This window comes from Garra rufa, chromosome 22, assembly GCF_049309525.1.
Source record: "Garra rufa chromosome 22, GarRuf1.0, whole genome shotgun sequence".
In the NCBI taxonomy this organism is placed as follows: domain Eukaryota; kingdom Metazoa; phylum Chordata; class Actinopteri; order Cypriniformes; family Cyprinidae; genus Garra; species Garra rufa.
The window spans coordinates 29,969,849-29,996,012 of NC_133382.1; the positions used below are offsets into that span (position 1 = coordinate 29,969,849).

Genomic DNA, 26,164 nt, shown 5'->3' on the forward strand with positions numbered 1-26,164 from the left:
TTGACTCATGATGCTCTTTTCCTTCTTTTTAAACTCTTAAAATAAGAAGAGAGAAAAGTGAGAAAAAGAGTGACGTTTCTGCGTTCTGCTTAGTCAAACTAACTCCTAACAAAATCAAGGATGAGTAAGAGAGAGAGTTTTCCGACGCACACAACACACAGAGTGATCTCTGAAGACAAAAGACCTGACGATGCACCTGTGGCTCATCTATTTATAGCCTCGTGCGCGTGCGCTCCGGTGACGTCAGCAATCGAGGCTATAATGCCGTTTAGTCAATTATATTGACGTTTTACATACAATATTCACAGCTGGTCACTTCTAAAGACGTTCCCAATGCGCTTAGCAGCGCAGCATCGACTGTAGCTTTCAAAAGGGAACAACAATCATCACTGACCTGTTTTATAGACTGACCCATTCATGTTGTTGTTTTATTCAGACATTAGATATAATGCATCATGGAGTGTACATTAAATGGCCCTTAAAGGTGAAGGCTATCTCACACTTTTCCATTTTAAATAACATGCTACCCACAGGCAGTTGCCCCATGCCCCTGAGAACCCCAGCGCGGCGTTAAGCACCACTGAGAAGAGAGCCATAAACCTGACGTGGGCCAAACCTTTTGACGGAAACAGCCCTCTCATCCGCTACATTCTGGAAGTGTCTGAAAACAGTGAGTAAAGACCTCAAATGTGGATCATTAATCTTAAACAAATTGTGTGACATTGATGTAGTTACCTTGTTATGAATTTCACTGATGATGTTTTGAAAGTCACAATAATGTTAAAAAAGCTATGTTATTATTATTATTATTACTATTGACTAAATAATGTATATATAATTTACATGCTGTTAATAATAATAATAATTATTATTATTATTATTGAATATTATGAAGAAAATAATTTGTTTATAATAACAACATTAATAAAATAATTAAAGTGATTATTATTATTATTTTGTATTATTATTGAGTCCATTTATATATATGTTAAAAATTAAAAGCAGTGTTACTGTTATTAACAATAATAATATAAACAAAATTATTTATTTGTTATAATAACAACAACATCAGTAAAATAAGAATAATACAAGTGATTATTATTATTATTATTATTATTATTAATATTATTATTATTGACTAAATCATTAATATATAATTTACATGTTGTTAATAATAATAATATCAATATTACTATTACTAACAACAATAATAATAATAATAATAATAGAAGTGATTATTATTATTATTATTATTATTAAAATAATATTAACAAAAAAATTATTAACAACATCAGTAAAATAATAAGAATAATACAAGTTATTTTTATTATTATTCTTGACTAAATTATTAATATATAATTTGCATGTTGTTGTTAATAATAATAATATTAATAGTATCAATATTACTAACAACAATAATAATAATAATAATAATATTTATTAATAATAATAATAATAATTATTATTATTATTATTATTAAACATATGATCAAAATAATTTATTTTTAATAATAACAACAACAGCAATACAATAAGAATAATAGAAGTTATTATTATTATTGAAATGATGTGGACAAAATAATTAATTTGAATAACAACAACATAAATAAAATAATAAGAATAATACAAGTGATTAGTATTATTATTGTTGTTGTTGTTGTTTTGTTTTGTTAGTAATAGTAATATTGATACTATTATTATTGTTATTATTATTTTTGTACTAAATAATTTATATATTTGCAGGTTGTTAATAATAATAATAATAATTGTATCAATATTACTATTAATAACAACAACGAAAACAAATATTATAAAAATAATACAAACAAACTAATTTGTTTATAATAATAACAACAATAATGAGAACAACATCAATAAAACTAGGAATTATACAAGTTATCATTATTAAGACAATTTAAATCAAGTATTTCATTTATAATAATAATAATAAATAAAATAGTTTGTTTATAATAACAAGGACAAAATCAATAAAATAATAATAATAATACAAGTTAAAACAATTGAAATAAAGTAATTAATTTATAATCATAATAATAATAACAGATTACGAGCATAAAATTTACAGTGCTGTATAATATTATTATTTATTATAGAGTTCAGCAAATAACAATATCACAAATTATTAAAAACAAACAAACATGAAAAAGTAATTGATTCTACTTCATAGATTTTTCATATCACCATATTGATGGCTCTTCGTATCACCTTCTGGGTTTTTTTATGAAGCACAAGCACATTCAATACAACCATTGAACTTGAAAGGCTCTTCAGTGGCTTCATAGGACCTTAAGAAGATTTTTCTAAGCAAAACCTCTCTTTTGATGTTGGTTTAGTTCTTCACCTAGCTCATTATGTATTTCTCATTATCTGCTCTACACAGATGCTCCTTGGACAGTCCTATTGGCCAACATCGAGCCAGAGTCGACTGCTGTAACAGTCAACGGGCTGATCCCGGCTCGCTCATACCAGTTTCGCCTGTGTGCCGTCAACGACGTTGGCAAGGGCCAGTTCAGCAAGGAGACTGACCGGTGAGCTGATCACAGGGTCCTAAAGCCTGAAGAGTATTACAGCTGTGCCCTGTCTGACCATAAAGATAACTCTATCACTCTGTAACTGCATGTGAAAATTGCCTGCACTCTCATGGGACAGTGTCTATAGGAGGATTTATCTGTCTGAACGCTGTGTGTGTATACTGCCGTATTTTTCTGGGATGTGTTTATGTGTGTCAGTGTATCTTCCGAGGATCAGTGTAATCAAAGCCCTCGGCGTGTAAAGAAAGCTTTTCGACACTTAAATTAGACATTCAGCAAATGCCTCCATCAGAACGGACACAAATCCCTCTAGTTCTCCTGAGGTTTGAGACAGACCTCTTCTAGCCAAGATAATCCCGACTCAGAATATACAGGATGAAACCAGCCTATACAAAAGAGCGAGAGATCATATTATGACTGTTTTACGAATCAGACAGTATATAGCAGAGATGAACCATTTGCATTACAGTGAATAGAAGAATTTGGCTAGAACGAAAGAAGTCTAGCATTCCAAGTAAAAGAGCCAACAGCCAGTCAGCAGTTTCATTGTTTGGGGTTTGTGATAGTTCTGGACTGAATTGGACTAGACTAATCCGAGAAAGAAAAAAAACAACTAAAAAATAAAGTTTATGATACTGTTTATGATAGTGTTACAACTATTTCACATCACGCTGCTCATGCTCTCTACATGTATATCTTCTCAAGGGACAATACTACGGAAATGAAATTTTGAAATATTTTAGAGTAGTCAATGTGCAGCTTGTTTAGCAATATAGATTTATTGTCCCCTGCAAATTACTCAACATACAGCCATTATTGTCAAAATAGCTGGCAACAAAAGTGAGTACACCCTAAGTGAACTTGTCCAAAGTGTCAATATATTGTGAAAGCACCATTGTTATCTGGCACTGCCTTTAATCATCCTGGGTATAGAATTGACCAAAGCTTCACAGGTTGTTGCTGGGATCTTCTTCCACTCCTATATAATGACATCACAGAGCTGATGGTGCTTTTCCACCTTACGCTTGAGGATGGCCCACAGGTGCTAAATAGGGTTTAGGTCTGGAGACAAACTTGGCCACCGTCAGCTTCCTCAGCAAGGCAGTTGCCATTTTGGTGGTGTGTTTGTGATCGTTATCATGTTGGAAAACTGCCGTTCAGTAGTTTCTGGAGTGAAAGCATTATGTTCTGCTTCAGAATGTACAGTACAGTACATAATGGAACCCATGTTTCCCTCAATGAACTGCAGCTCCCCAGTACCAGCGGCACTCATGCAGCCCCAGACCATGATGCTACCACCACCATGATTGACTGTAGGCAAGACACAATTTTCTTGGTACTCCTCACCAGGGCATCACCACACATGCTGGACACCATCTGAGCCAAACAAGTAGTTTCTCATCAGACCCCAGGACATGGTTCCAGTAATTCATGCTCTTGGACAGGTTGTCTTCAGCAAACTGTTTGCGGGCTTTCTTATGAGCCAGCTTCAGATGAGGCTTCCTTCTGGGACGACGCCTATACAAACCGACTTGTTGCAGTGTGCGGCGTATGTTCTGAGCACTGACAAGCTAGCTTCTACTTCTGCAACCTTTAAAGCAAGCAAAACCAGGTTCTGCACCTGACGCACAGAACGAGTGCCCAATTTTGTTGATCCACCCTTGCAAGGTCTGTTCCGAATGGAACCCATCTTGAAAAACCTCTGTATGACCCTGACCACTGTAGTGTAACTCGGTTTCAGGGTGTTACTGAACCTCTAATAGCCTTGGCCATCTTTGTGGAGAGCAACAATTCTAATTCACAAATCCTCAGAGAGTTCTTTGCCATGAGATGCCATGTTAAACATCCAGTGGTCAGTATGAGAGAATTGTACTTAAAGCACCTAATTTTAACTACTCTAATACAAGATAGACAACTTTGTATGGCCCTGTCAAGCAGACAAAAACATAAACATGATGAATAGGACATGCATGGCTAAACAGCTATTTTCACAATAATGGCTGTATGTTGAGTAATTTTCAGGGGACAGCTGTTGTGAGATACTGTATATATTTTGGCTACATGCTGATTGACTACTGCTCATGTTTACCTTCTTTCCTCCAGGGTTTCTCTTCCAGAGGAGCCGCCCAGCGCACCGCCTCAGAATGTCATTGCCAGTGGCCGCACCAACCAGTCCATCATGATTCAGTGGCAGCCGCCTCCAGAAAGCCACCAAAATGGCATCCTCAGAGGATACGTCATCCGGTGAGACATGTTTGCTCATGTCTGGGGTCTTGTAGTATCTTAAACCCTGTGTTTCTTCTGTGTTTTGCACTTAAGCTTCTGTATGTTTTCCAAGGCCCTGCCAATATGAATTTCTTTTTCCAGCTGGTCTAGATTCTCTTTCCCCACAGCAGGTTTGTGGGTGAATTTGATTGTATTGTATTATTTCAAGGCTACTCCAGGATTCGAGCACTTGAGGGCTCTTTCCTTGCTGTCATTGATGACAGTGAAATTGACTTTTTGTTCATTTATTTATATATTTTTCCTGTTCATCATTGAGGAAAGCTGAAGGCCATTTTTGGTATTGCAAACATAAGTAATGGTACCTGACCTTGGTCGCCCCAAATGGTCCTCAGCTCAGGGAAAACACAGAATGCAATGAAATTTCTAGAGTGATTCTTTGTCGCCCTCTGTTGCTTATAGATGGTACTGCTGGACAAAACTCCAACAGACAGATCTGATTATGAAGAGTAGATGACAAGGTGTATTTTTAGAGATGCTTATCAGAGAGGGTTATCTTGGGTAAATTCTCAAAGCTCTCTGTCTGTTAAAATCAGAAAATCTCTTCATCTGTCCTTGACAGTAACAATATGACCATCTGCTAATCTCAGGTATCGTCTGACCGGTCTGCCTGTGGATATCCAGTATAAAAATATCTCTAATCCTGATGTCACCAACCTGCTGCTGGAGGATCTCATCATCTGGACTAATTATGAAATTGAGGTGGCGGCATATAATGGAGCTGGACTGGGTGTTTACTCCCATAAGGTTACAGAGTGGACACTACAGGGAGGTGAGGGTTTAAATACCATGAATTTTTTTATTTTATTTTTTTTGTTAAGAAATGAATACTTTTACTCTTGAATTGATTAAAAGTCACATTAAAATAAATTATAAATAACTTATTTTTACAATATCGTGCATTTAATAATTGATGATAGAATCCTGAAATTAAAAAAAAAAATACAAATCTGCTTTCATAACTGATGTAATGGCTGCTAAAATGTATCTGCCGTCTCAGGGATAAATTATATTTTAAATATATTCAAATAGAAAACTGGTTATTTTAAATTATAGTGATATTTTACAATATTACTGTTTTTACTTTTTTTTAAACAAATAAATGCAGCTTTCTGAGTACACATTTTTAATACAATTAGAGGATATAAACATTGTATATTAACCTTCTATATAATGTTTAATGTGTATAATTTATCTCCTTTTTTATTTATAATGTATATGTATTTAATTAATAATAGTTCATTTAAAAAATAATAATTTACTAATAGTTATTAGTATAATTACATTGTTTGTTTGATCATTCATTTGCATGTCATTTATTTATTTGATAGACTTATTAATTTAGTTTTTTATGTTTTTTTAAATAATAGCTCATTTACAAAATAATAATTTACTAATAATTATTAATACATTTCATTTTGTTTATTTGTTTAATCATTCATTGGCATGCCATTTATTTATTTGATGGAGTTACCTTTATGTTTAAACAGTAATATTCAAATATTAGCATAATTTAAAATAACCTTTTCTATTTGAATATGTTTAAAAATAGAATTTATTCCTGAGATGGCAAAGTTGAATTTCAGCAGCCATTACACCAGTTATGAAAGCAGATGTGTTTTGTGTAAACTGTGATTTTTTTTTTTTTTTTTGTCATAAAATTTTTATTGTTGCAAATTGCATTTTACATTTTATACCAACCCACACACCATATACAATCCTACCCAGCCCCAACAAAGCAATCCCCAATTAAAACAATTGACATCTGATAGAAAAAAAAAACATTTATATATGTATACATTGCATGACTGAAATTATAAATAATCATTTAAATAAATAAATGCAAAAAAAAAAAATACAAATAATAATAAACACATATTTACACACATTTACCTTCACTCAATCCACGCCTAAGATTTTTAAATTATTAAAGAATGCAATAAATTGCCATTTTTCAAAAAACAATTCTCCCCTACCTCTGATATTGTATTTAATTTTCTCAAGTTTTAAAAAGAAGGCCAAATCTTTGAGCCACAATGAAATAGAGGGGGGGTTGTGGGGATGTCCAAGACAACAGTATTCTGCGCCTTAAACTGTGATTTTTTTCAGGATTATTTAATTAATAGAAAGTTCAAAAGAATGGAATATATTGGAAATAAAAATTATGAATGATTTTACTGTCACTTTCAGTCAAGCCAAAAATAAAAGTATCAATTTTTTAGCAAAAAAAGTACTAATAATTATTAGTAAATTACATTATGTTTGTTTGTTTGATTATTCATTTGCATGTCATTTATTTATTTGATAGACTCATTAATTAATATAATAGGTTTTTTAATGTTTTTTAAGTAATAGCTCATTTAAAAATATATATTTACTAATAATTATTAGTAAAATACATTATTTTAAGACCACCAAAGGATCATTTTTGCAAAGTTGACATTGCTGGTTCATAGTGAGAAGGGACAAAAAAAATCTCCTGAAGTCTAGTGGAGCATTACAATTGCTTTGTGTAATAAGCAGACTAAAATTTAAATCATTATTTACTGAAAATCACAGTTTGAGGATGCTGTGAACTGTTGTTGCATGAAAAAAGAGCAGTGTAAAGACTTTCTTTTGTTTTTCACGGGAAAATAACAATGTATGCAAGCCTTTGGACCAATATGAGGCATATTTGAGTAATTATTCCTTCAAAATACCACTGCTTAGTCGTGAAGATGCTGCTGTGTGCCATCTATAATTTGTGAAGTCAGAACTAATGGATTTTTCCCGTCAATTTTCTGCAGTTTAGCAGCCGAAATGTGTTACCAAAAAAAGAAGTCTCATTTGTTTCCGTCTCTGTCTTCCGTTTTCCATTTTACCTGTCAACCAGTTCCCACCATCGCTCCAGGCAATGTGAAAGCAGAGCCCGTCAACTCCACCACAATACGCTTCACCTGGACAGCCCCGAACCCGCAGTTCATCAACGGCATCAACCAGGGCTACAAGGTAAACGCTGAAGGAATGAGAATAAATCTGCACTGAGACCCGAGCTGCTGAAAATGCATTAAACACAGCTTTATTTTTAGGTTTTGAGTGTGTTGATGAGATTTCATGCAAGGGTAGCCAAAGGTCTTTTTCCAGCTTGTCTGCTCTCATTCCTTTGTTTTGGTTTTTGCTGAGAGATCCGGAATTGATCCTCCTGTCACTCCGCTTCTTTATAGCCAGACTGTCTGCGGAAAAAATTGTTTAAGACAATTACAAAATGGAGACAGTCAGCCGGACACATTAGTCTTAATAGCTTATTAGCCAGGTTTAGGCTCGGTCCCAGACAACAACAGCTGGGATTGGAGGGAATATTTGTCGGCAGGCTTTTTCTTCTCTCTGTGGGCTCGTTCAAGAACAATCTTATAACTCTCATTCCCTCTTTAGTGCCCTCAGAGGAGAGTTTCAAGTGTCTATAAACTTTGAAATGCCAAATAATCCACGACAGTATTGGGAAAAGAGAGGAAATCTGTGACCATTCAGTCCTTCTCAGTGGGGAATTTACTTAGAATGAATCGTGCGCTCCGATGGCGTAATTTGAACACCATTATGCAAATTAGATAATGGCGCAAACACGCCCACAAAATGTGTCAGTGCACAGGGTGCTTCATTGTTACGCACCCGTTCTAGGTTATGGAGGATGTCGTATTTAGACTAGTTTTATGTATATATGTCAATTTATTTTATTATTGACGTAAAAGACAAAACAAGCACTTGTCTAAACCTATATACTGTTCTTCTCCATTCTGTAGGATAGGAATTTTTTCACTATTATTAGTTATTTTAATGGATTTTTATTTTATTTTATGTTATTAATTTGTTAACCTATTATTTTACCTCACTGTTGTGAACCAGGCATCAGAATACACTTAAAAATGCTAAAAATTAAAAAAGAAAAAAAAAGCTTGATTGAACCATTATTGCTTTTCTCCATTCTGGCGGATGCAGCATTTAGACTATTAAAATTATCTTCTTTTTTTTTTACTATTATTTTACTTAATTATTGTGACAGCAGAATGAGCTTAAAATGCTATAAAAATTATAATAATGAAATAAAATAAAATAAATAATTACTCTGATCCAGACATCAGAATAAGCTTAAAAAAGGTTAAAAATAAATAAATAAATAAATAAATAAAAATAACAGCTTGACTAAACCATTATATTGCTCTTCTCCATTCTGGTGGATGCAACATTTATGCTGATGATACACTGGGCAACTTTTTGAGCAATGTTGCCGGGCAACTTTGGCAAATGTTGCCGTCAATGGGCACCCAGGTGAGATATAAAGCCCACGACTGATCTAAATTATTCAGATAGAAATTTGTTACCTATTCTCAATGGGAAAGTGCCCAAGCAACATTGCTAAAAAAAAGTTGCCCGATTAAATTGCTCAAGTTGCCCTGTGTATCATCAGCCTTAGACTATTTTAAATTTTTTTTTTTTTTTTTTTTTTTACTATTATTTTACTTCATTATTATGACCCAGACATCAGAGTAAGCTTAACAATGCTAAAAATTTATTAAAAAAAAAAAAAAAAAAAGCTCGACTAAACCATTATATTGCTATTTACTATTATTTAACTTCTTTATTGTCACCCAGACATCAGAATAAGCTTAAAATTGCTAAAAATAAAAACCTTTAAATTGTTCTTCTCCATTCTGGCAGATGCAGCTTTTAGACTATTTTAATTTTGTATTTATTTATTTATTTTAAACTATTATTTTACTTCATTATTGTGACCCAGACATCAAAATATGCTTAAAAATGCTAAAAAAACAAACAAACAAAAAACACTTGACTAAACCATTATATTGCTCTTCTCCGTTCTGGCAAATGCAGCTGTTGGACTATTTTATTTTTTTAGTTAGTTAGTTATTTATTTTTTAATTTTATTTTACTTCATTATTGTGACCAAGACATCAGAGTAAGCTTAATAATGCTAAAAATCAATTAAAAAAACCCCAGCTTGACTTAACCGTTATATTGCTCTTCTCCATTCTGGCATATGCAACATTTAGACTGTTTTATTAATTAATTTCTATTTTTTTCAACTATTATTTTACTTCACTATTGTGACCCAAATATCAGCATCAGAATCAACTTAAAATTTTAAAAAACTGGACAAAACTGGTCTTGACCATTTTGATTAATTTTGCCATGATAACTAGAAAATGTACATAAAATAAAATAAAAAATATATATATATGTGACCCTGGACCACAAAACCAGTCATAAGGTTAAATTTTACAAAACTGAGATATATACATCATATGAAAGCTCAATAAATAAGCTTTCTATTGATGTATAGTTTGATAGGATAGGATAATATTTGGCCGAGATACATCTATTTGAAAATCTGAAATCTGAGGGTGCAAAAAATCTAAATACTGAGAAAATCACCTTTAAAGTTGTCCAAATTAAGTTCTTAACAATGCATATTACTAATCAAAAATGACATTTTGATAGGTTTACAGTAGGAATTTTACAAAAAAATCTTAATGTAACATGATCTTTACTTAATTTCCTAATGATTTTTGACATAAAAGAAAAATCAATAATTTTGACCCATACAATGTATTTTTGGCTATTGCTACAAATATACCCCAGCGACTTAAGACTGGTTTTGTGGTCCAGGGTCACATATATATAAAGTCCAAAAAATTGTCCAAGTAAATAAATATCATTTATCCCTCACTCTTTTTAGCTGTTAGCATGGGAGCCAGGAAAGGAAGACGAGACGACAATAGTCACGGTCCGGCCGAACTTCCAGGACAGTGTGCATGTGGGCCACATCACCGGCTTAAAAAAGTTTTCAGAGTACTTCACCTCCGTGCTCTGCTTCACCACGCCAGGAGATGGTCCTCGCAGTCCTCCACGACGTCTGCGTACACATGAGGACAGTGAGTGTTGTTCCTACATGCACATATTCACAACTTACATGCTTATTGTTGATGTTCAGTGCTTTCAATTGCAAGAACCGGTAGAAGCAGGATAACCTCTGACCCTGGTTTTAATGGAAACCACACTCACATCTCCAGGCATACTGTATCTGTGTAGGTCTCACAATCTCTGGCCTGTATTTTCAGCCCCTGGTGCTGTGGGTCACCTGAGCTTCACTGAGATTCTGGACACTTCTCTCAAAGTCAGCTGGAGGGAGCCCAATGAGAAGAACGGCGTTCTGACTGGTGAGTTTTGTTGACGTGTTGTGCAAAATACATGCATATTGCATGAGATATAACTTTTATCTTGTTTGATAGGCCTAAAATTCATGTGATTATGTCAAATGTTCTTTCTACTCAATTTTGTTCTTTGTTCATGTATTAAATTGCCATATATATATATATATATATATATATATATATATATATATATATATATATATATATATATACAAATGTATTAATACGTATTATATATATGTGACCCTGGACCACAAAACCAGTCATAAGGTTAAATTTGACAAAACTGAGATTTATACATCATATGAAAGCTCAGTAAATAAGCTTTCTATTGATGTATAGTTTGATAGGATAGGACAATATTTGGCCGAGATACATCTATTTGAAAATCTGGAATGTGAGGGTGCAAAAAAATCTAAAAGACTGAGAAAATCACCTTTAAAGTTGTCCAAATTAGGTTCTTAACAATGCATATTACAAATCAAAAATTACATTTTGATATATTTATAGTAGGAATTTTACAAAAAATCTTAATGAAACTTAATGAACTTTACTTAATTTCCTAATGATTTTTGGCATAAAAGAAAAATCAAAAATTTTGACCCATGCAATGTATTTTTGGCTATTGCTACAAATATACCCCAGCGACTTAAGACTGGTTTTGTGGTCCAGGGTCACATATATACTTAATTATATATATTTTTTAAACAATTTTACAACATAGAATATGCATATAATTTGTAATTATTCTAAATAATTCAAAATAATTATTCATATTATTTCTTATTTTAAAAATTATTCTTTTTATATAATCAATGTTTTAATGCATGTATTAAATGTACATTGATTTATTAAAATGTTATATATAATATATATAATTAAAAAATATAATATAATCTAATTGAATACAATTTAAATAAAAAATTGAAATAATAATAAATAAATAATAGAAATTTAATACATGTAGTAATACATTAATATATATGTAAACCAGGGCCAAATTACTCAAAATTACATACATATATATATAAAATGTAATGATGTAATTTTGAGTAATTTGGACCATATACATATAATACATGTATTAAATTTACTTTTTAAAAAGTAATATAAAATAATTTAAGAATTTAAATTAATAAGTAATTACATTTAATACGTGTATTAATACATTTGTTTGTTTGTTTGTTTGTTTATAAAGAGAGAATTTTGCAATATAGAGTATATATACACTTTGTATTCATTCAAAAGAATTCAAAAGAATTATTCCCCAAAATTTTCAAGTATTCAACTCCTAAATTCCTAAAGACTAGAACCCTAGTTTAATTCTCAGAAACTAATGTTTTGTTTATTCCTGTTTATTTTCATACAATTTATAATAAATATAATACAATATATTCAGATCAAATATTTAATATTTGTTCCCTAGGGTATCGTATATCATGGGAGGAGTATAACCGTACTAACACACGGGTTACACACTACCTACCTAATGTTACTCTGGAATACAGAGTCACTGGACTGACCGCTCTCACCACATACACCATTGAGGTGGCTGGAATGACCTCCAAAGGTCAAGGCCAGCTGTCATCTTCAACCATCTCTTCAGGAGTACCACCAGGTAAAGCAGCCATTCACACACATGCAGTATGCACAAACCACAGAAGGTCCAGAAAAGGCTAAACATGGTCTAAAATGTCCTAATAGGAGACGAGGAAACACACATACTCTTTCCACAAATCCCCCTAAACCAGCTTTAGACCATCACTGGTTTTAGAGCCCCCATTAATAGGACTACAGAGGGTTATAAAGTTAAACATCCGAGCCCTCGTTATTGCATCGATGCAGCCCCAACACATGCAGCCCAGAGCCGCAGAATAACTGACAGGAGGAGGCCCTGGCTGTGTGAAGTTCACGATTACGACTCCCACGACAGAGATCGTTTCTCCTTTATTGCTTCATTAGACGGTCTATGGCTTCCAGACTCGAAGCGTGTACGAGCCGCACATAGTCAAAAGCAAATGTAGATGTTTAAAGATGTATGAATCCAGAACGGTCATAGTGTCGCACCGTGTTACCCTTATTACCCAAAGTTATGCCGAGCCCGCTGCTTTCACCACCTTCCCACAGTGTTTTATTGGAGGCGTATTTCATCTTCTGATAATAAGCTGGGTAACAGCTGTGAATGGGGAATGATTTGTACCACAGTTCTCCTTGATTTCTGTCTTTCACACAGACATTGAACTGTGGGAAAACTGTTGGTTTTTACACTATATTCAGAGCTGCTTGTTTTGTTGTTGTGTAACAACCATAGATATGTATAGGTTGATATCACATTTGACTGCTCCATGTGGTCAAAATCTGTTGCAAAATCAAGATGCCACAACATTGTGCGACCTGTGCTTGTAAAACCCAACAAAATTTAAATCCGTGAAGAAATTGGATGAACTTTCTTATTTGAGAATAATTTATTTAGTATTTATTTCTCTGTATAGCTCGTTTTACCAAAAGGGGGCGCCATAATACAGCTAAACATTTTCACAATTTTCACCAAAAAAACATTTCCTTAATGTTCGCTTCCTGAAACCCCCAAATTTAAATCAAGGACTAAATAAAACTAAAAAATCAGATGTTTTCTAAACTAAAATGCACTTTTCTTTCTCCTAATACAGAGCTTCCCGGGCCTCCCACAAATTTGGCCATCTCAAACATTGGCCCTCGATCTGTAACCTTGCAGTTCAAGCCAGGATATGATGGCAAGACCTCAATTTCTCGTTGGCAGGTGGAGGCCCAGGTGAGTCACTGTTTATTCAAGGAGTGAGTTTTTAATATTTTTTGATTTGATCTTTGCATAAATCTCTCTTTCGCTTGAATTTCTCTCAGGTGGGTGTTATTGGAGAGAATGAGGATTGGGTGATGGTTCATCAGTTGGCCAATGAGCCTGACGCTCGCTCTCTGGAGGTGTCCGGTCTCAACCCCTACACCTTTTATAGGTAAAACATACATTCATTTATTACTTACATGAATATACTGTCAAATAAGGCAAGAGGTTGTAAAAGAATAGTTAGTTCTTGACTGAGGTGGTCTGAGGAGACAAATTTGAGCAGTGATTGGTCTCACTTGACCACTTATGCTATTTAAGTAATTTAGCTTTAGTAATTTTGTCATGTTTTTTTTGTATTTATTTATTCATTTATTTATATTTTTAGATAGCTTTTCTAGATTTTTTCTATATACTGTTATCATATTTACTAATATTTGTTATTAGATTTTATTTTATATTTTCTGAGTTTATTTTGAATTAGTTTAGTTAATAATTTAGCTTTATTATTTTTGTCATGTTTTTTATTATTTATTTTATTTAATTATATTCTGTATATATTTTCTATATGTGTTTTATATACTGTTATAGTATTTATTTTAAAATTAGTTTATTAATTTAGCTTTAGTAATTTTACGTTTTTTATCATTTATTTATTTTGATCTTGATTTTTGATTTTAGAACTGAATATTTGAATTTATTTATTTTAGTTATTTGACAGACTTTTCTGTAAAACTATTAAAACCAATTTTTATTAATTGAAATAATGTTGAAATAAAATGAAATACAAATATTAGATGAAAAAAACATTAATTGAAATAATGTTGAAATTATATATATATATATATATATTGTTTACTTTTTAATTTTTAATATTGGTGTGTAGATTTATTTTTATTTCAGTTTTAGTGTTTTTAGAACTTTTTTTCATTAATAAAAAAAAACATTTTTCAGTATTAAATGAGTTTTTGGTACGTTATTTCCTTTGTTAGTATCTATTTATCATATTTTTTTTATCATTTTATTAAAACTAATACTACTAAAACCCAGTTGTATTCATTTATATAATGTTGAAATAAAATAAAAATATTAGATGGTTAAAAAAACATTTTCATTAATTTAAATTATGTTGAGAAAAATACAATACAAATATTAGATGAAAACAACAAAATAAAAAAAATATTTTTATGACATGAATTGAAAAACTTAAATTAATTTTGTCATGGGTTTTAATCTTTTTTTACACTTTTAATATTTCTATAGAGATTTTTATTTCGGTTTTAGTGATTTGAGAATGTGTTTTGATTTCCTTAGTATCTATTTATTTCAGTTAGTTGACAAGGGAACCTTTGTAATATTTCTATGATTTTAATCTAATATTTTATATTTAATTCATTTTTTTTTTATTTAGTTTAAGTTAACAATAACAACTTTGCTTATCATTACATCACCTATGATGGATGATAACGTAAAGCAGGCCATTAAGATAAGTGTACAATTGGATTTGCAGGTTCCGTATGCGTCAGGTGAACATAGTGGGCACCAGTCCACCCAGCCAGCCTTCTAGAAAGATCCAGACCCTGCAGGCTCCTCCTGATATGGCCCCTGCAAATGTCACCCTGCGGACGGCCAGCGAAACCAGCCTCTGGCTCAGATGGGTGGTATGTTCTACAATCTAAACAATAAACGCATACAGTATATGGCCCTGAGACTGTGACACAAACTCAATATCTCTCTTTTTCACCCATGGATCAGCCTCTTCCTGAATGGGAGTATAATGGAAACCCAGATTCGGTGGGTTACCGTGTGCAGTACAGCAGAACAGGAGCTCCGTCCAAAGCCCTACTGCACGTCATTGCAGACCGCCTGGAGAGAGAGTTTACTATTGAGGACCTGGAGGAGTGGACAGAGTATGAGGTCAGAGTTCAGGCCATCAACGGCATTGGAGCGGGACCCTGGAGTCAACCCGTGCGAGGAAGAACCAGAGAGTCTGGTAAGGACAAACCAATAATTTATAGTTTTTTTTTATTATTTATATTATTATTAATTTTATATTTTACACATTTTACATTTACAATTAGTTTTTTTTTATTTAATGTTTACAAACAGAATTTGTTTACTGTTTACTGATAATGGTCCAGGGTCACATATGGAATGAAAAAACGTTGCATTGATCACATATGCTGATTTTAACGCATATCTTAAATCATTCATCATATATAGTACGTGGGCACAGGATTTCCGGTTTAAACAGGCATAAATGAGCACGGATCTGCACACACATGCAAACCTTTTCATTCCTCCTGTGCAATAAAAGAGAAGCAAACACACTTCCTCTGGATCACCTGTTTTTCTCCTTCTGCTCGGCTTGTTCTCCATGGATACCAGAATTCAGTGAAACGGCTTTGGGATTAATAAGTGGGTGTTGAGGAAATTGGTAACACATGGGGCTGTACACATGACTCCCCTGTTTTTCTTTAGCCAATCAGATTCCCACAATCATGCACTCTGTGTCTGGGGATTTGTGCCGGAGAGTGATTCTCTGTGTAACTCCCCCAATAATGGTCAAAATCTGGTGTCTTTTAGGCCTCACTGCCTTTGTGATATGTGTCTGGCCATCAGCACACACTTAATCCCACACACTCACACACACATATATATATATAAGGCACACATTTCAACCCCATTAAGGACTTGGAATGCATAGACGTATTCAGAAAGGCTCATTTAGCCATTTATGCCTCTAACCAACACATTCGTCTGTATGAACCTTTCTGTCTTTCTTTTTAATGCAGTCCCCTCTTGTGGCCCCACAAATGTTTCTGCATTTGCCACTACCTCCAGCAGCATTCTGGTCCGATGGTTTGAAGTTCCTGATCCCGACCGGAATGGACTTATCTTGGGCTATAAGGTGTGTGAGATGCACTTTTTTAAGTGAAAAACATACATTCTTTAAAACTAAGCTGCAAAAGTTACAAATTAAATACATATATTTGAATACTTGACTAATATGGAAGCCGGTTTTCACCACTGAATTAAAAAAAACTTTAATTTCAAAATTCTGGCTTTTTTCTTGCAATTGCTAGTTATAAAGTCAGAACAGCAAGATACAAAGTCAGAACTGTGAGATACAAACATTCATTTACGAGAGAAAAAGTCAGAATTGTGAGATATAAACTCACAAATGTGAGAAAAAAGTCAGAATTGCAAGATATAAAGTCAGAATTGCGGGATATAAACTTCCATTTGCACGAAAAGTCAGAATAGCGAGCTACAAACTTACATTTGTAAGAAAAAAAGTCAGAATTGTGAGATATAAACTCGCAATTGCAAGAAAATGTCAGAATTGTCCAAATTTTGAGTTATAAAGTCACAATAGCAAGATATAAAGTCAGAATTGTGATATACACATTTGCATTTGTGAGAAAAAAAAAGTCAGAATTGTGATGTATAAACTCACAATTTTGAGAAAAAAATCAGAATTGTCACAATTTTGAGTTATAAAGTCAGAATAGCAAGATATAAAGTCAAAATTGCGGGATATAAACTTCAATTTGCAAGAAAAATCAGAATAGCGAACTACAAACTTACATTTGTGAGAAAAAAAGTCAGAATTGCAGGATATAAACTTGCATTTGCAAGAAAAAAGTCAGATATGAGAGATATAAACTCACAATTGTAAGAAAAATGTCAGAATTGTGAGATATAAACTCACAATTGCAAGAAAATGTCAGAATTGTCAAAATTTGGAGTTATAAAGTCTGAATAGCAAGATACAAAGTCAGAATTGTGGGATATAAACTTTCATTTGCAAGAAAAAAATTCAGATTTGAGAGATATAAACTCGCAATTGCAAGAAAAAAGTCAGAATTGTCACAATTTTGAGTTATAAAGTCAGAATAGCAGGATATAAAGTCAGAAGTGCAAGATATAAACTCACAATTCTGAGAAAAAAATTGTGAGTTATGAGTTTATATCACGCAATTCACACTTTATAACTCATAGCTGCGAGTTTATATCAAGCAGTTCCAAGAAAAAAAGTCAGAATTGTGAGATAAAAAGTCGCAATTACCCTTTTCATTTTTTATTCAATGGCAGAAAAAGGCATCTATAGACTACATAACACATGAACGTAGCTGCAATGAAAGTAAATGGTGACCCTGATGGAGCTGGTCCCCATGCAGTTTCACTTGGATTTGCTTTTTAAAAAATAAAATCGATCATTTGTAACTTTAATGTTCAAGGCTTTTGTTGACATTTGCTTCAGATATATTACATGTCCTAAAACAAAACAAAAAAAGTCCATTATGCTGCTTTATATTCCAAACTGATATTTAGTTATCATATTATTTTAACGTATTATCCTAATCATCAGACTGGTTTGTAGCGCAAGTAGTTTTACCGTTTACTGCACTTTGTTATTCTTTTGGTTAATTTATCTAATATTGGAAGTCTTGCAATAGCAAGAAAATAATAGCTTATTTCCACAATGCAAAATAAGGTTCAAACCATCTCTTTTTCACTTTCAGGTGGTGTATAAAGAGAAGGATTCAGACGCTCCTCTTCAGTTCTGGACGGTGGAAGGAAACGCCACCCACAGTGTTCAGCTGACCGGACTGGGAAAGTATGTTCTGTACGAGATCCAAGTGCTAGCCTTCACCCGCATCGGAGACGGTCGACCCAGCACACCTTCAATCCTGGAGCGAACCCTTGATGACGGTGGGCATGACAGTACACAACAAACAAATAGCTGTCTTAGTAAATAATCAGATGTGTCTTTAAGAGTTCACAATGTTCTTTTTCAGTGCCCGGGCCGCCTGTCGTCATTCTTTTTCCTGAAGTCCGGACCACCTCGGTCAGACTCATCTGGCAGCCACCTTCCCAGCCCAACGGCATTATACTGGGTACAAGAGTTTGTTTGCTTGTTTGTGCGTTTGAATGTGCATGCTTTTTTTTTTTTCTTCTGGTGTTTATACTTACACGCTTGTCTTCTGAATTACCTATTTTACCATCAAGCAAAGCATCAAACATCCCTGAATACTATCAACAGTGACTGTTAACAGAGCACACATGCGCAAATATGCAAAAAAACATATAAAAACAAACACGGAATATCACATTAAAATAGTTTATCCTATTTTCCAACCAACACTACACTCTTAAAAATAAAGGTGCTTTAAAGGGTTCTTCAAGCGATGTCATAGAAGAACTATTTTTGGTTCCACAAAGAACCATCTCTTTCTTACCTTTTTATAATCTGAAGAACCTTCTTTCGCCACAAAGAACTTTTTGTGAAACAGAAAGGTTCTTTATGGAACCATTAAGACAAAATAGGTTCTTCTATGGTGAAGCACCTTTATTTTTAAGAGTTTACCTTTTAAAGTTTAGGGTTGGTATGCTGTTTTATTATCTGTTACTATATTCTCACCAATACTGTATTTATTTGAAAAAACACACAAAAATACAATTTTGAAATATTATTAAAATTTAAAACTGCTGTTTTATATATTAATATGTTTTAATATGTAATTTATTTCTGTGATGGCAAAGCTACATTTTCTACAGTCATTACCCCAGTCTTTACTGTCCCATCCATTTCTTCAGAAGTTATTTCTAATATGCTGATTGCTGATTAATATTATTTTTTTAGATTTTTAGATTTTTCATTATTTCATCAACTGAAAGTTCAAAAGAACAGCATTTATTTTAATCAATTTAATGCATTTTGCTAAATGAAAGTATTAATTTCTTAGCAAAAAAGAAACTAGAGTATTTGCTTCCACTCTTAAATGGCCCCATTGTAAACAAAATCACATTCGTTTAGCATTTGTTTATTAGCTTGCGTTTCCTCTAATCAAGAAGCAAGCTAAATATGTTACATTTCCTCAAAAGCACGCAAAGAAAAGCACAGTTTGTCCTGTTTTGATCTTTGTGTTGTCATTGTTTTCCTCTTCAGCCTATCAGATCACATACCGCCTGAACTCCACCAATAGCAACACAGCCACGTTTGACGTCTTGAACTCCAGCGCACGGCAGTATACCGTCACCGGACTGAGGCCGGAATCCGTGTACGTGTTTCGTATCAGAGCACAGACACGCAAGGGATGGGGACAGGCAGCGGAGGCTTTGGTGGTCACCACCGAAAAGAGAGGTAATGCACATTATTGTCACGCATTAGCATGACAAGTGTGTCTGACATTAAGCAAGAAATAAATTCAATCCATATCCATATGATCTTATTGTGACAGGTTCATGTAATTAGAATTAAAGTGCTTTGTTTGTGTGTTCATGTCTCTGACCTGAGACGTCTATGGTTCGCTGAGGTCAAGTCCAAAACAAATCAAGCCCTTCTAGCCAAACCCGCTTTGGTGTGGTTTCAGACGTCTGGTGGACGTTTTGCTTCCACTCAAGCAAAGGCACATTCTTCTTACAGAGCATTATAATCAGACTTCAGATTATTTATGCAGTTCCCTCATCCAGTGTAGAGATCAGAGGTTTTGACTTGTAAAGTGTTCTTATTTAATGTAATATAAGAGTCATAAATTCTCTATAATCTGATGTATTTTTTAAAACGTTAACCATGTTCTGCAGGATTATAAGTGTGCAGTGAAACCAGAGATAATATTGTAGGAGTGCAGACATAAAGTCAGTGTTGGGAATCAATCTAATTTAAGATAGTATCCTAGGCTACAAGTTACACATAATTTAAAGTCGTTACACAATCAAGTTACAATTCGAAAAAGTAGCTAGTTACACTAAAAATGCTAACCTTTGAATATACCTACCTTTGAGATGATTCATTTTTGTTATTTTTCATTTTATGATTATATATTTGAAATTTACACTAGCAGTCAAAAGTTTTTGAACACTAAGTGTTTTTTAAAGAGTTCTCTTCTGCTCACCAAGCCTGCATTTATTTGATCCAAAGTACAGCAAAGAGTTAAATTTTGAAATATTTTCACTATTTAAAATAACTGTTTTGTATTTGAATATATTTAAAAATGTAATTTATTTCTGTGATTTCAAAATTGAATTTTCAGCATCATTACTCCAGTCACACGATCCTTCAGAAATCATTCTAATATTCTGATTTGCTGCTTAAAAAACATGAATTATTATTATTATGTTGAAAACAGTAATAAAACAGAGTAAAATTATTTCAGGTTTCTTAGATTTATCATCACTTCTGATCAATTTAGTGCATCCTTGCTAAATAAAAGTCAAATTTAAATATTGATAATAATAATAAGAAATGTTTCTTGAACAGCAAATCAGCATATTAGTATGATTTCTGAAGAATCATGTAACACTGAAGACAGACTGGAGTAATAGTGCTGAAAATTTAGCTTTGATTACAGGAATAAATTACATTTTAAAATATATTCAAATAGAAAGCAGTTATTTTAAATAGTAAAAATATTTAATAATTTTACTTTGGATCAAATAAATGCAGGCTTAGTGAGCGGAAAAGATTTAAAAATCTTACTGTTCAAAAACTTTTGACTGGTAGTGTATGTAATTTAATTCTGCACAAAAACACAAAGATCTCAGTTAAAATTAAACAAGTTTAAACACAAATTTAAAGTCAATTCAGTGTATAAAACAAGAAAAGTCATATAGAGTCAAAAACAGTATGTTATAACGTTTTGCCTTCTGTGAAGCGACTGGTGCATCATTTATATGAACTGTTCAAATAACTGATTTACATTAAACAAACCGATTCACAAAAATGCTAGAAATGTGTTTGATTATTGGCTTTGTTTAAATTTTTAAGCATGTTTATGCTTGACCTTTGACCTCCAGCTCGGCCCCAGCCCACCAGCCGTCCAACAGTCCCTCAAGAAAACGTACAGGCACGCAGCGTCCTGCTATCATGGGAACCAGGCAGCGATGGTTTATCGCCCGTTCGCTATTACACGGTTCAGGTCAGAGAGCTGCCTGAGAAGAACTGGACGGTTCACTCTGCATCTGTTAGCCACGAATCCAGCTCCTACATTGTTGACAGGTACAAAAGACATCTGCTGGGAAGCTCTGTGTGATTTGATTCCAAAGTCCTTCATGCATAAAGTCACAGTTCTTCACAGTAAAGATTTTCATCAACAAGTGACGTTACCTTATTAGTCACTGTAACTGTATACTGGTTTTACACAAAGCGTATTCTTGAGCAGTGAGCTTTGTTTTGACTTGTGTGTTTGATTTTTGTTTCAGACTGAAGCCCTTCACCTCCTATCAGTTCAGAGTGAAGGCCACTAATGATATTGGAGACAGCGACTACAGTGAAGAGAGTGAAGCCATTACAACACTACAAGATGGTTAGAACCCTTTCCTCATCTTTTGCACTCTCTGTCAATGTTTTATTGTGGACTGTTCATTGTTGGTCAAAAGTATTAGAACACTAGAATTTTCACCAGCTAAAAATGGTTTTAAAAAATGGTCAGTTATTTCTATCTTATGCTGTAGTGTGTCTGTAGGAAATATCAGTTTACATTTCCGAATATTCATTTTGCCATTAATTGTAATAATCTAGTAAGATTTTGTTTGCACAAGGAGTCTGACAACAGCCAGTGCTCCACACAGAGATCTGATCTCATTATCATACGGTCTGTCTGGAATGACATGAAGAAACACAACAAACTGAGACAGACTAAATCCAGAAGAACTGTGGCAACGTCTCCAAGGTGCTTCAAGAAAAAAACTGTGCACAAGTGCATCTAGGGCGAAAGCTGCTTTAAACGCAAAGGACGGTCACATCAAATGTTGATTTAATTTAGTTAATAGAAGTTAATTAATAAAGAAATATATGTATGACATTGTTTTTGACAGCACCCTCATTTTACAGCATTTTTACACAAGTGCCTAAAACTTTTAACAGTACTGTAGCTTTGCAGGTAGGTTTCTTGAAGCATCTTGGAGATGTTCGTTTGGATTTAGTCTCAGTTTGTTCTGTTTCTTCATGTCATTCCAGACAGACTGAATGATGATGATTATTAGATCTGTGTGACTGGCTATTGTCAGACTCCTTGTTCAATCAAAAATCTCACTGAATTGTTACAATTAATGGCAAAATTAATATTTGGAAATGTAAACCGACATTTCCAACTGACACACTACAGCAAAAAATAGAAATAACTGGCTTAAAAGCATTTTTAGCTGGTTAAAATACTAGTGTGCTAATACTTTTGGCCACTGTACGTCCAGTGTCTTATTTTCAGCATATATCACTGGTCCATTCACACAAAGTTTCAAAACCTAGTGAGCTGCATGTTTAGACATTGTAAGCATTGTCAAAGCTGATGTCAAAGACTGGCCAAACTAGTCTTTAGTAGGTCAGGCAACTGGTCTTTACAGCCTAAACCCTCTAAAATCTGCACCCCAGACCAAAAACGTCTCGGGTTACGTATGTAACCTTAGTTCCCTGAGGGAACGAGACGCCGCGTCAGGAACGCTATGGGGAACGCCATTGGCGGGCCGCACTCTGAACTGTGTATAACAACCAATGAAATGACGGGGGTGACGTCACAGGCGCGGTGACGTCACCGACCAGGAAGTATAAAGCACGTGCGTTTGAAGCCGGCGGCAGCTCTTTAGGAATGAAGCGAGCGCCGCAGGGTGCGGGAATTATGGTCCGAGACGCGGCGTCTCGTTCCCTCAGGGAACTAAGGTTACATACGTAACCCGAGACGTTCCCTTCCGGGAACTCGAGCCGCGTCAGGAACGCTATGGGGAACGAGACTACCAACGCCCCCATAATTACCGAGCCCTGCGAGTGTCTGCTCAACCAGGGTGGAAAAAGAGAGAGCCCTTGTCTAGCATTACGCGGACAAGAAGGCCCTGTAGTCCTCGGCCCTCGGGCACACGAGGAATGGTAGTCTTCCTCTGTCTGGTCGCCAGCCAGAACGAGAGGTACTCCACGGCCCTCAGGCACACGCAGAGTCTTAGTCCTTTGTCTGGGAGTTAGCCAGAACAAGAGGGACCGAATGACCACTGTCTAGCACTCGGCGGACAGATGGTGTGGGAAGTCCTCGGTCCGCAGACCCACGAGGACGGTGAGCTCGACCTCAAGGCTCCTCGGCCCTCGGGCACACGAGGAGAGGGTGATCCTTTGTCTGGGGGTTCAGCCAGAACAAGAGGGATCCAAGGCTCGGCCTGGAGCTCCGCCAGGACGCGAGGGAATAAGCCATTGTCTAGCATTACGCGGACAAGAGGGCACTGCAATCCCCGGCCCTCGGGCTCACGGGGAAGACAGTAGGTGCCTCTGCCTGGTAGCCAGCCAGTGCATGAGGCACTCCTCGGCCTTCTGTGAAGGCAGACGAGGAGTCTTAGTCCTTGGTCTGGGGAAAGCCAGAAACCAGAGGGACCGGAGTACACTCGGTCTGATAGCATCCTGCGTCAGAACACGAGGAGAATTAAGCCATTGTCTAGCATTCCGCGGACAAGAGGGCTGTACAGTTCTCGGCCCTCGGGCACACGAGAACCGTGACCTCTGCCTGGTTCGCCAGCCAGTGCGAGAGGCACCCCTCGGCCCTCGGGCTCACGAGGGGTCTTAGTCCTTTGTCTGGGGGTTCTGCCAGGACAAGAGGGACTGAAAGGGCTTTTGTCTAGCTTTCACGGACAAAAGGGGTAAAGTTTTGCAGATCTCTTATGAGTGGCGAAACGACTTCTCTTCTTTCCGCAGAAAGAATGCGCCTTGAGAAGTCTCCTCCTGGCTAGGGAGGTGGCTGCCCCTCTAGGCCTAGCGCACTAGGCCGAGAGTACAGCCGAGCCTGGAGCGGCTCTGAGGTCGAGCTCGTAATACCTAACGAATGTTAGGGGCGTGGACCAACCCGCAGCATTGCAGATGTCTTGTATTGGGACACCTGCCGTCAGAGCTCTCGAGGCACTCATGCCCCGAGTAGAGTGAGCCTTGAGTCCCAACGGTGAGGGGAGATCAGAGGACTCGTAAGCAGTAGTTATGGCATCGATGATCCATCTACTAATAGTGGGTTTTGAAGCTGGGCTCCCCCTCTTAGGGGGGCCGTAACAGACAAACAGTTGCTCTGTTTTACGCCACGTGGCAGCTCTGTGGACGTATGCGTCTAAAGCTCTGACTGGGCACATGCAGTTTAACTTCCTGTGACCTGGCTCCACGTATGGAGGAGGATAGAACGCCTGCAGCGTTACTGGCTGCGGTGCTAGGGAGGGGACCTTCGGGACGTACCCGACCCTGGGATATAGAAAGGCCTTGGCCATCCCTGGGGCAAACTCTAAATGAGATGGGGCCACTGAAAGGGCCTGCAGATCGCCTACTCTCTTGAGGGAGGTGAGTGCTAACAGGAGCGCCGTCTTAACTGTGAGGGCGCGATCCGTAGACTCCTCTAAGGGCTCGAATGGAGGCTTGCAGAGAGCTTCTAGCACCACAGCGAGGTCCCACGTGGGGACCCTGGGTGTCACTCGAGGCCTCAGCCTGAGCGCACCGCGGAGGAACCGTATGACCAAGGGCTCTCTACCTACTGAGAGGCCACCTAAAGGGGCGTGGTAGGCACTTATGGCCGCCACGTATACCTTTAGAGTGGAGTGAGCTAGCCCTGCGGATAGGCGAGACTGTAGGAACTCCAGAACTGTACCGACCGGGCAGTTGACTGGGTCCAGGTGGCGCTCGCGGCACCATCTCGCGAATAAGTTCCACTTAAGGCCATACAGTTTCCTCGTAGAGGGAGCTCTGGATTGGAGAAGGGTCTCAACAACCTCGGTTGAGAGACCCGCTCCTATGAGTTGTGCCCCCTCAGGGGCCACACCCATAACCTCCACCTCTCTGGGTGGGGGTGGCATATTGCGCCCCCAGCCTGAGACAGGAGGTCCCTCCTGACGGGAATCTCCCACGGAGAGCCGTCTAGGAGAGATACCAGGTCCGAGAACCATACTCGTGCCGGCCAGTACGGGGCTACTAGTAGCAGCCGCACTTGAAACCGACGGACCCGTTCCAGAACTCCCGGGAGCAGAGCGATCGGGGGAAAGGCGTACAGACGCAGCCTCGGCCACGTCTGTGCCATGGCATCCAGCCCCAGTGGAGCTGGATGAACTAGAGAGTACCAGAGGGGACAGTGCGATGTCTCCTGAGTCGCAAACAGGTCCACCTGAGCCTGGCCAAACACTCTCCAGATCTGCTTCACCACCTCTGGGTGAAGCATCCATTCCCCGGGCCTCGGCCCCTGCCTTGACAGGACGTCTGCTCCCACATTCAGATGTCCAGGAATATGGACTGCTCTCAGGGAGAGGAATTTCTCTTGAGACCAAAGGAGTATCCGGTACGCCAGCTTGTACAAGGG

General features: G+C 36.2%; 1 protein-coding gene across 1 annotated transcript in view; it reads left to right on the forward strand.

The window, feature by feature from the left end:
* Window positions 1-2,426: 2,426 nt before the first annotated feature.
* Window positions 2,427-26,164, forward strand: part of LOC141298428 (protein sidekick-2-like) — an 80,167-nt gene continuing 56,429 nt past the window's right edge. Inside the window, 17 exon segments of the mRNA XM_073828951.1 lie at window positions 2,427-2,549; window positions 4,656-4,796; window positions 5,426-5,607; window positions 7,708-7,823; window positions 10,567-10,762; window positions 10,949-11,047; window positions 12,468-12,659; window positions 13,711-13,832; window positions 13,922-14,031; window positions 15,370-15,520; window positions 15,615-15,852; window positions 16,655-16,770; window positions 18,389-18,578; window positions 18,665-18,763; window positions 19,816-20,010; window positions 21,663-21,864; window positions 22,068-22,171. Of these exon segments, the coding sequence (XP_073685052.1) occupies window positions 4,732-4,796; window positions 5,426-5,607; window positions 7,708-7,823; window positions 10,567-10,762; window positions 10,949-11,047; window positions 12,468-12,659; window positions 13,711-13,832; window positions 13,922-14,031; window positions 15,370-15,520; window positions 15,615-15,852; window positions 16,655-16,770; window positions 18,389-18,578; window positions 18,665-18,763; window positions 19,816-20,010; window positions 21,663-21,864; window positions 22,068-22,171 (2,377 nt within the window). The 5' untranslated portion in view covers window positions 2,427-2,549; window positions 4,656-4,731.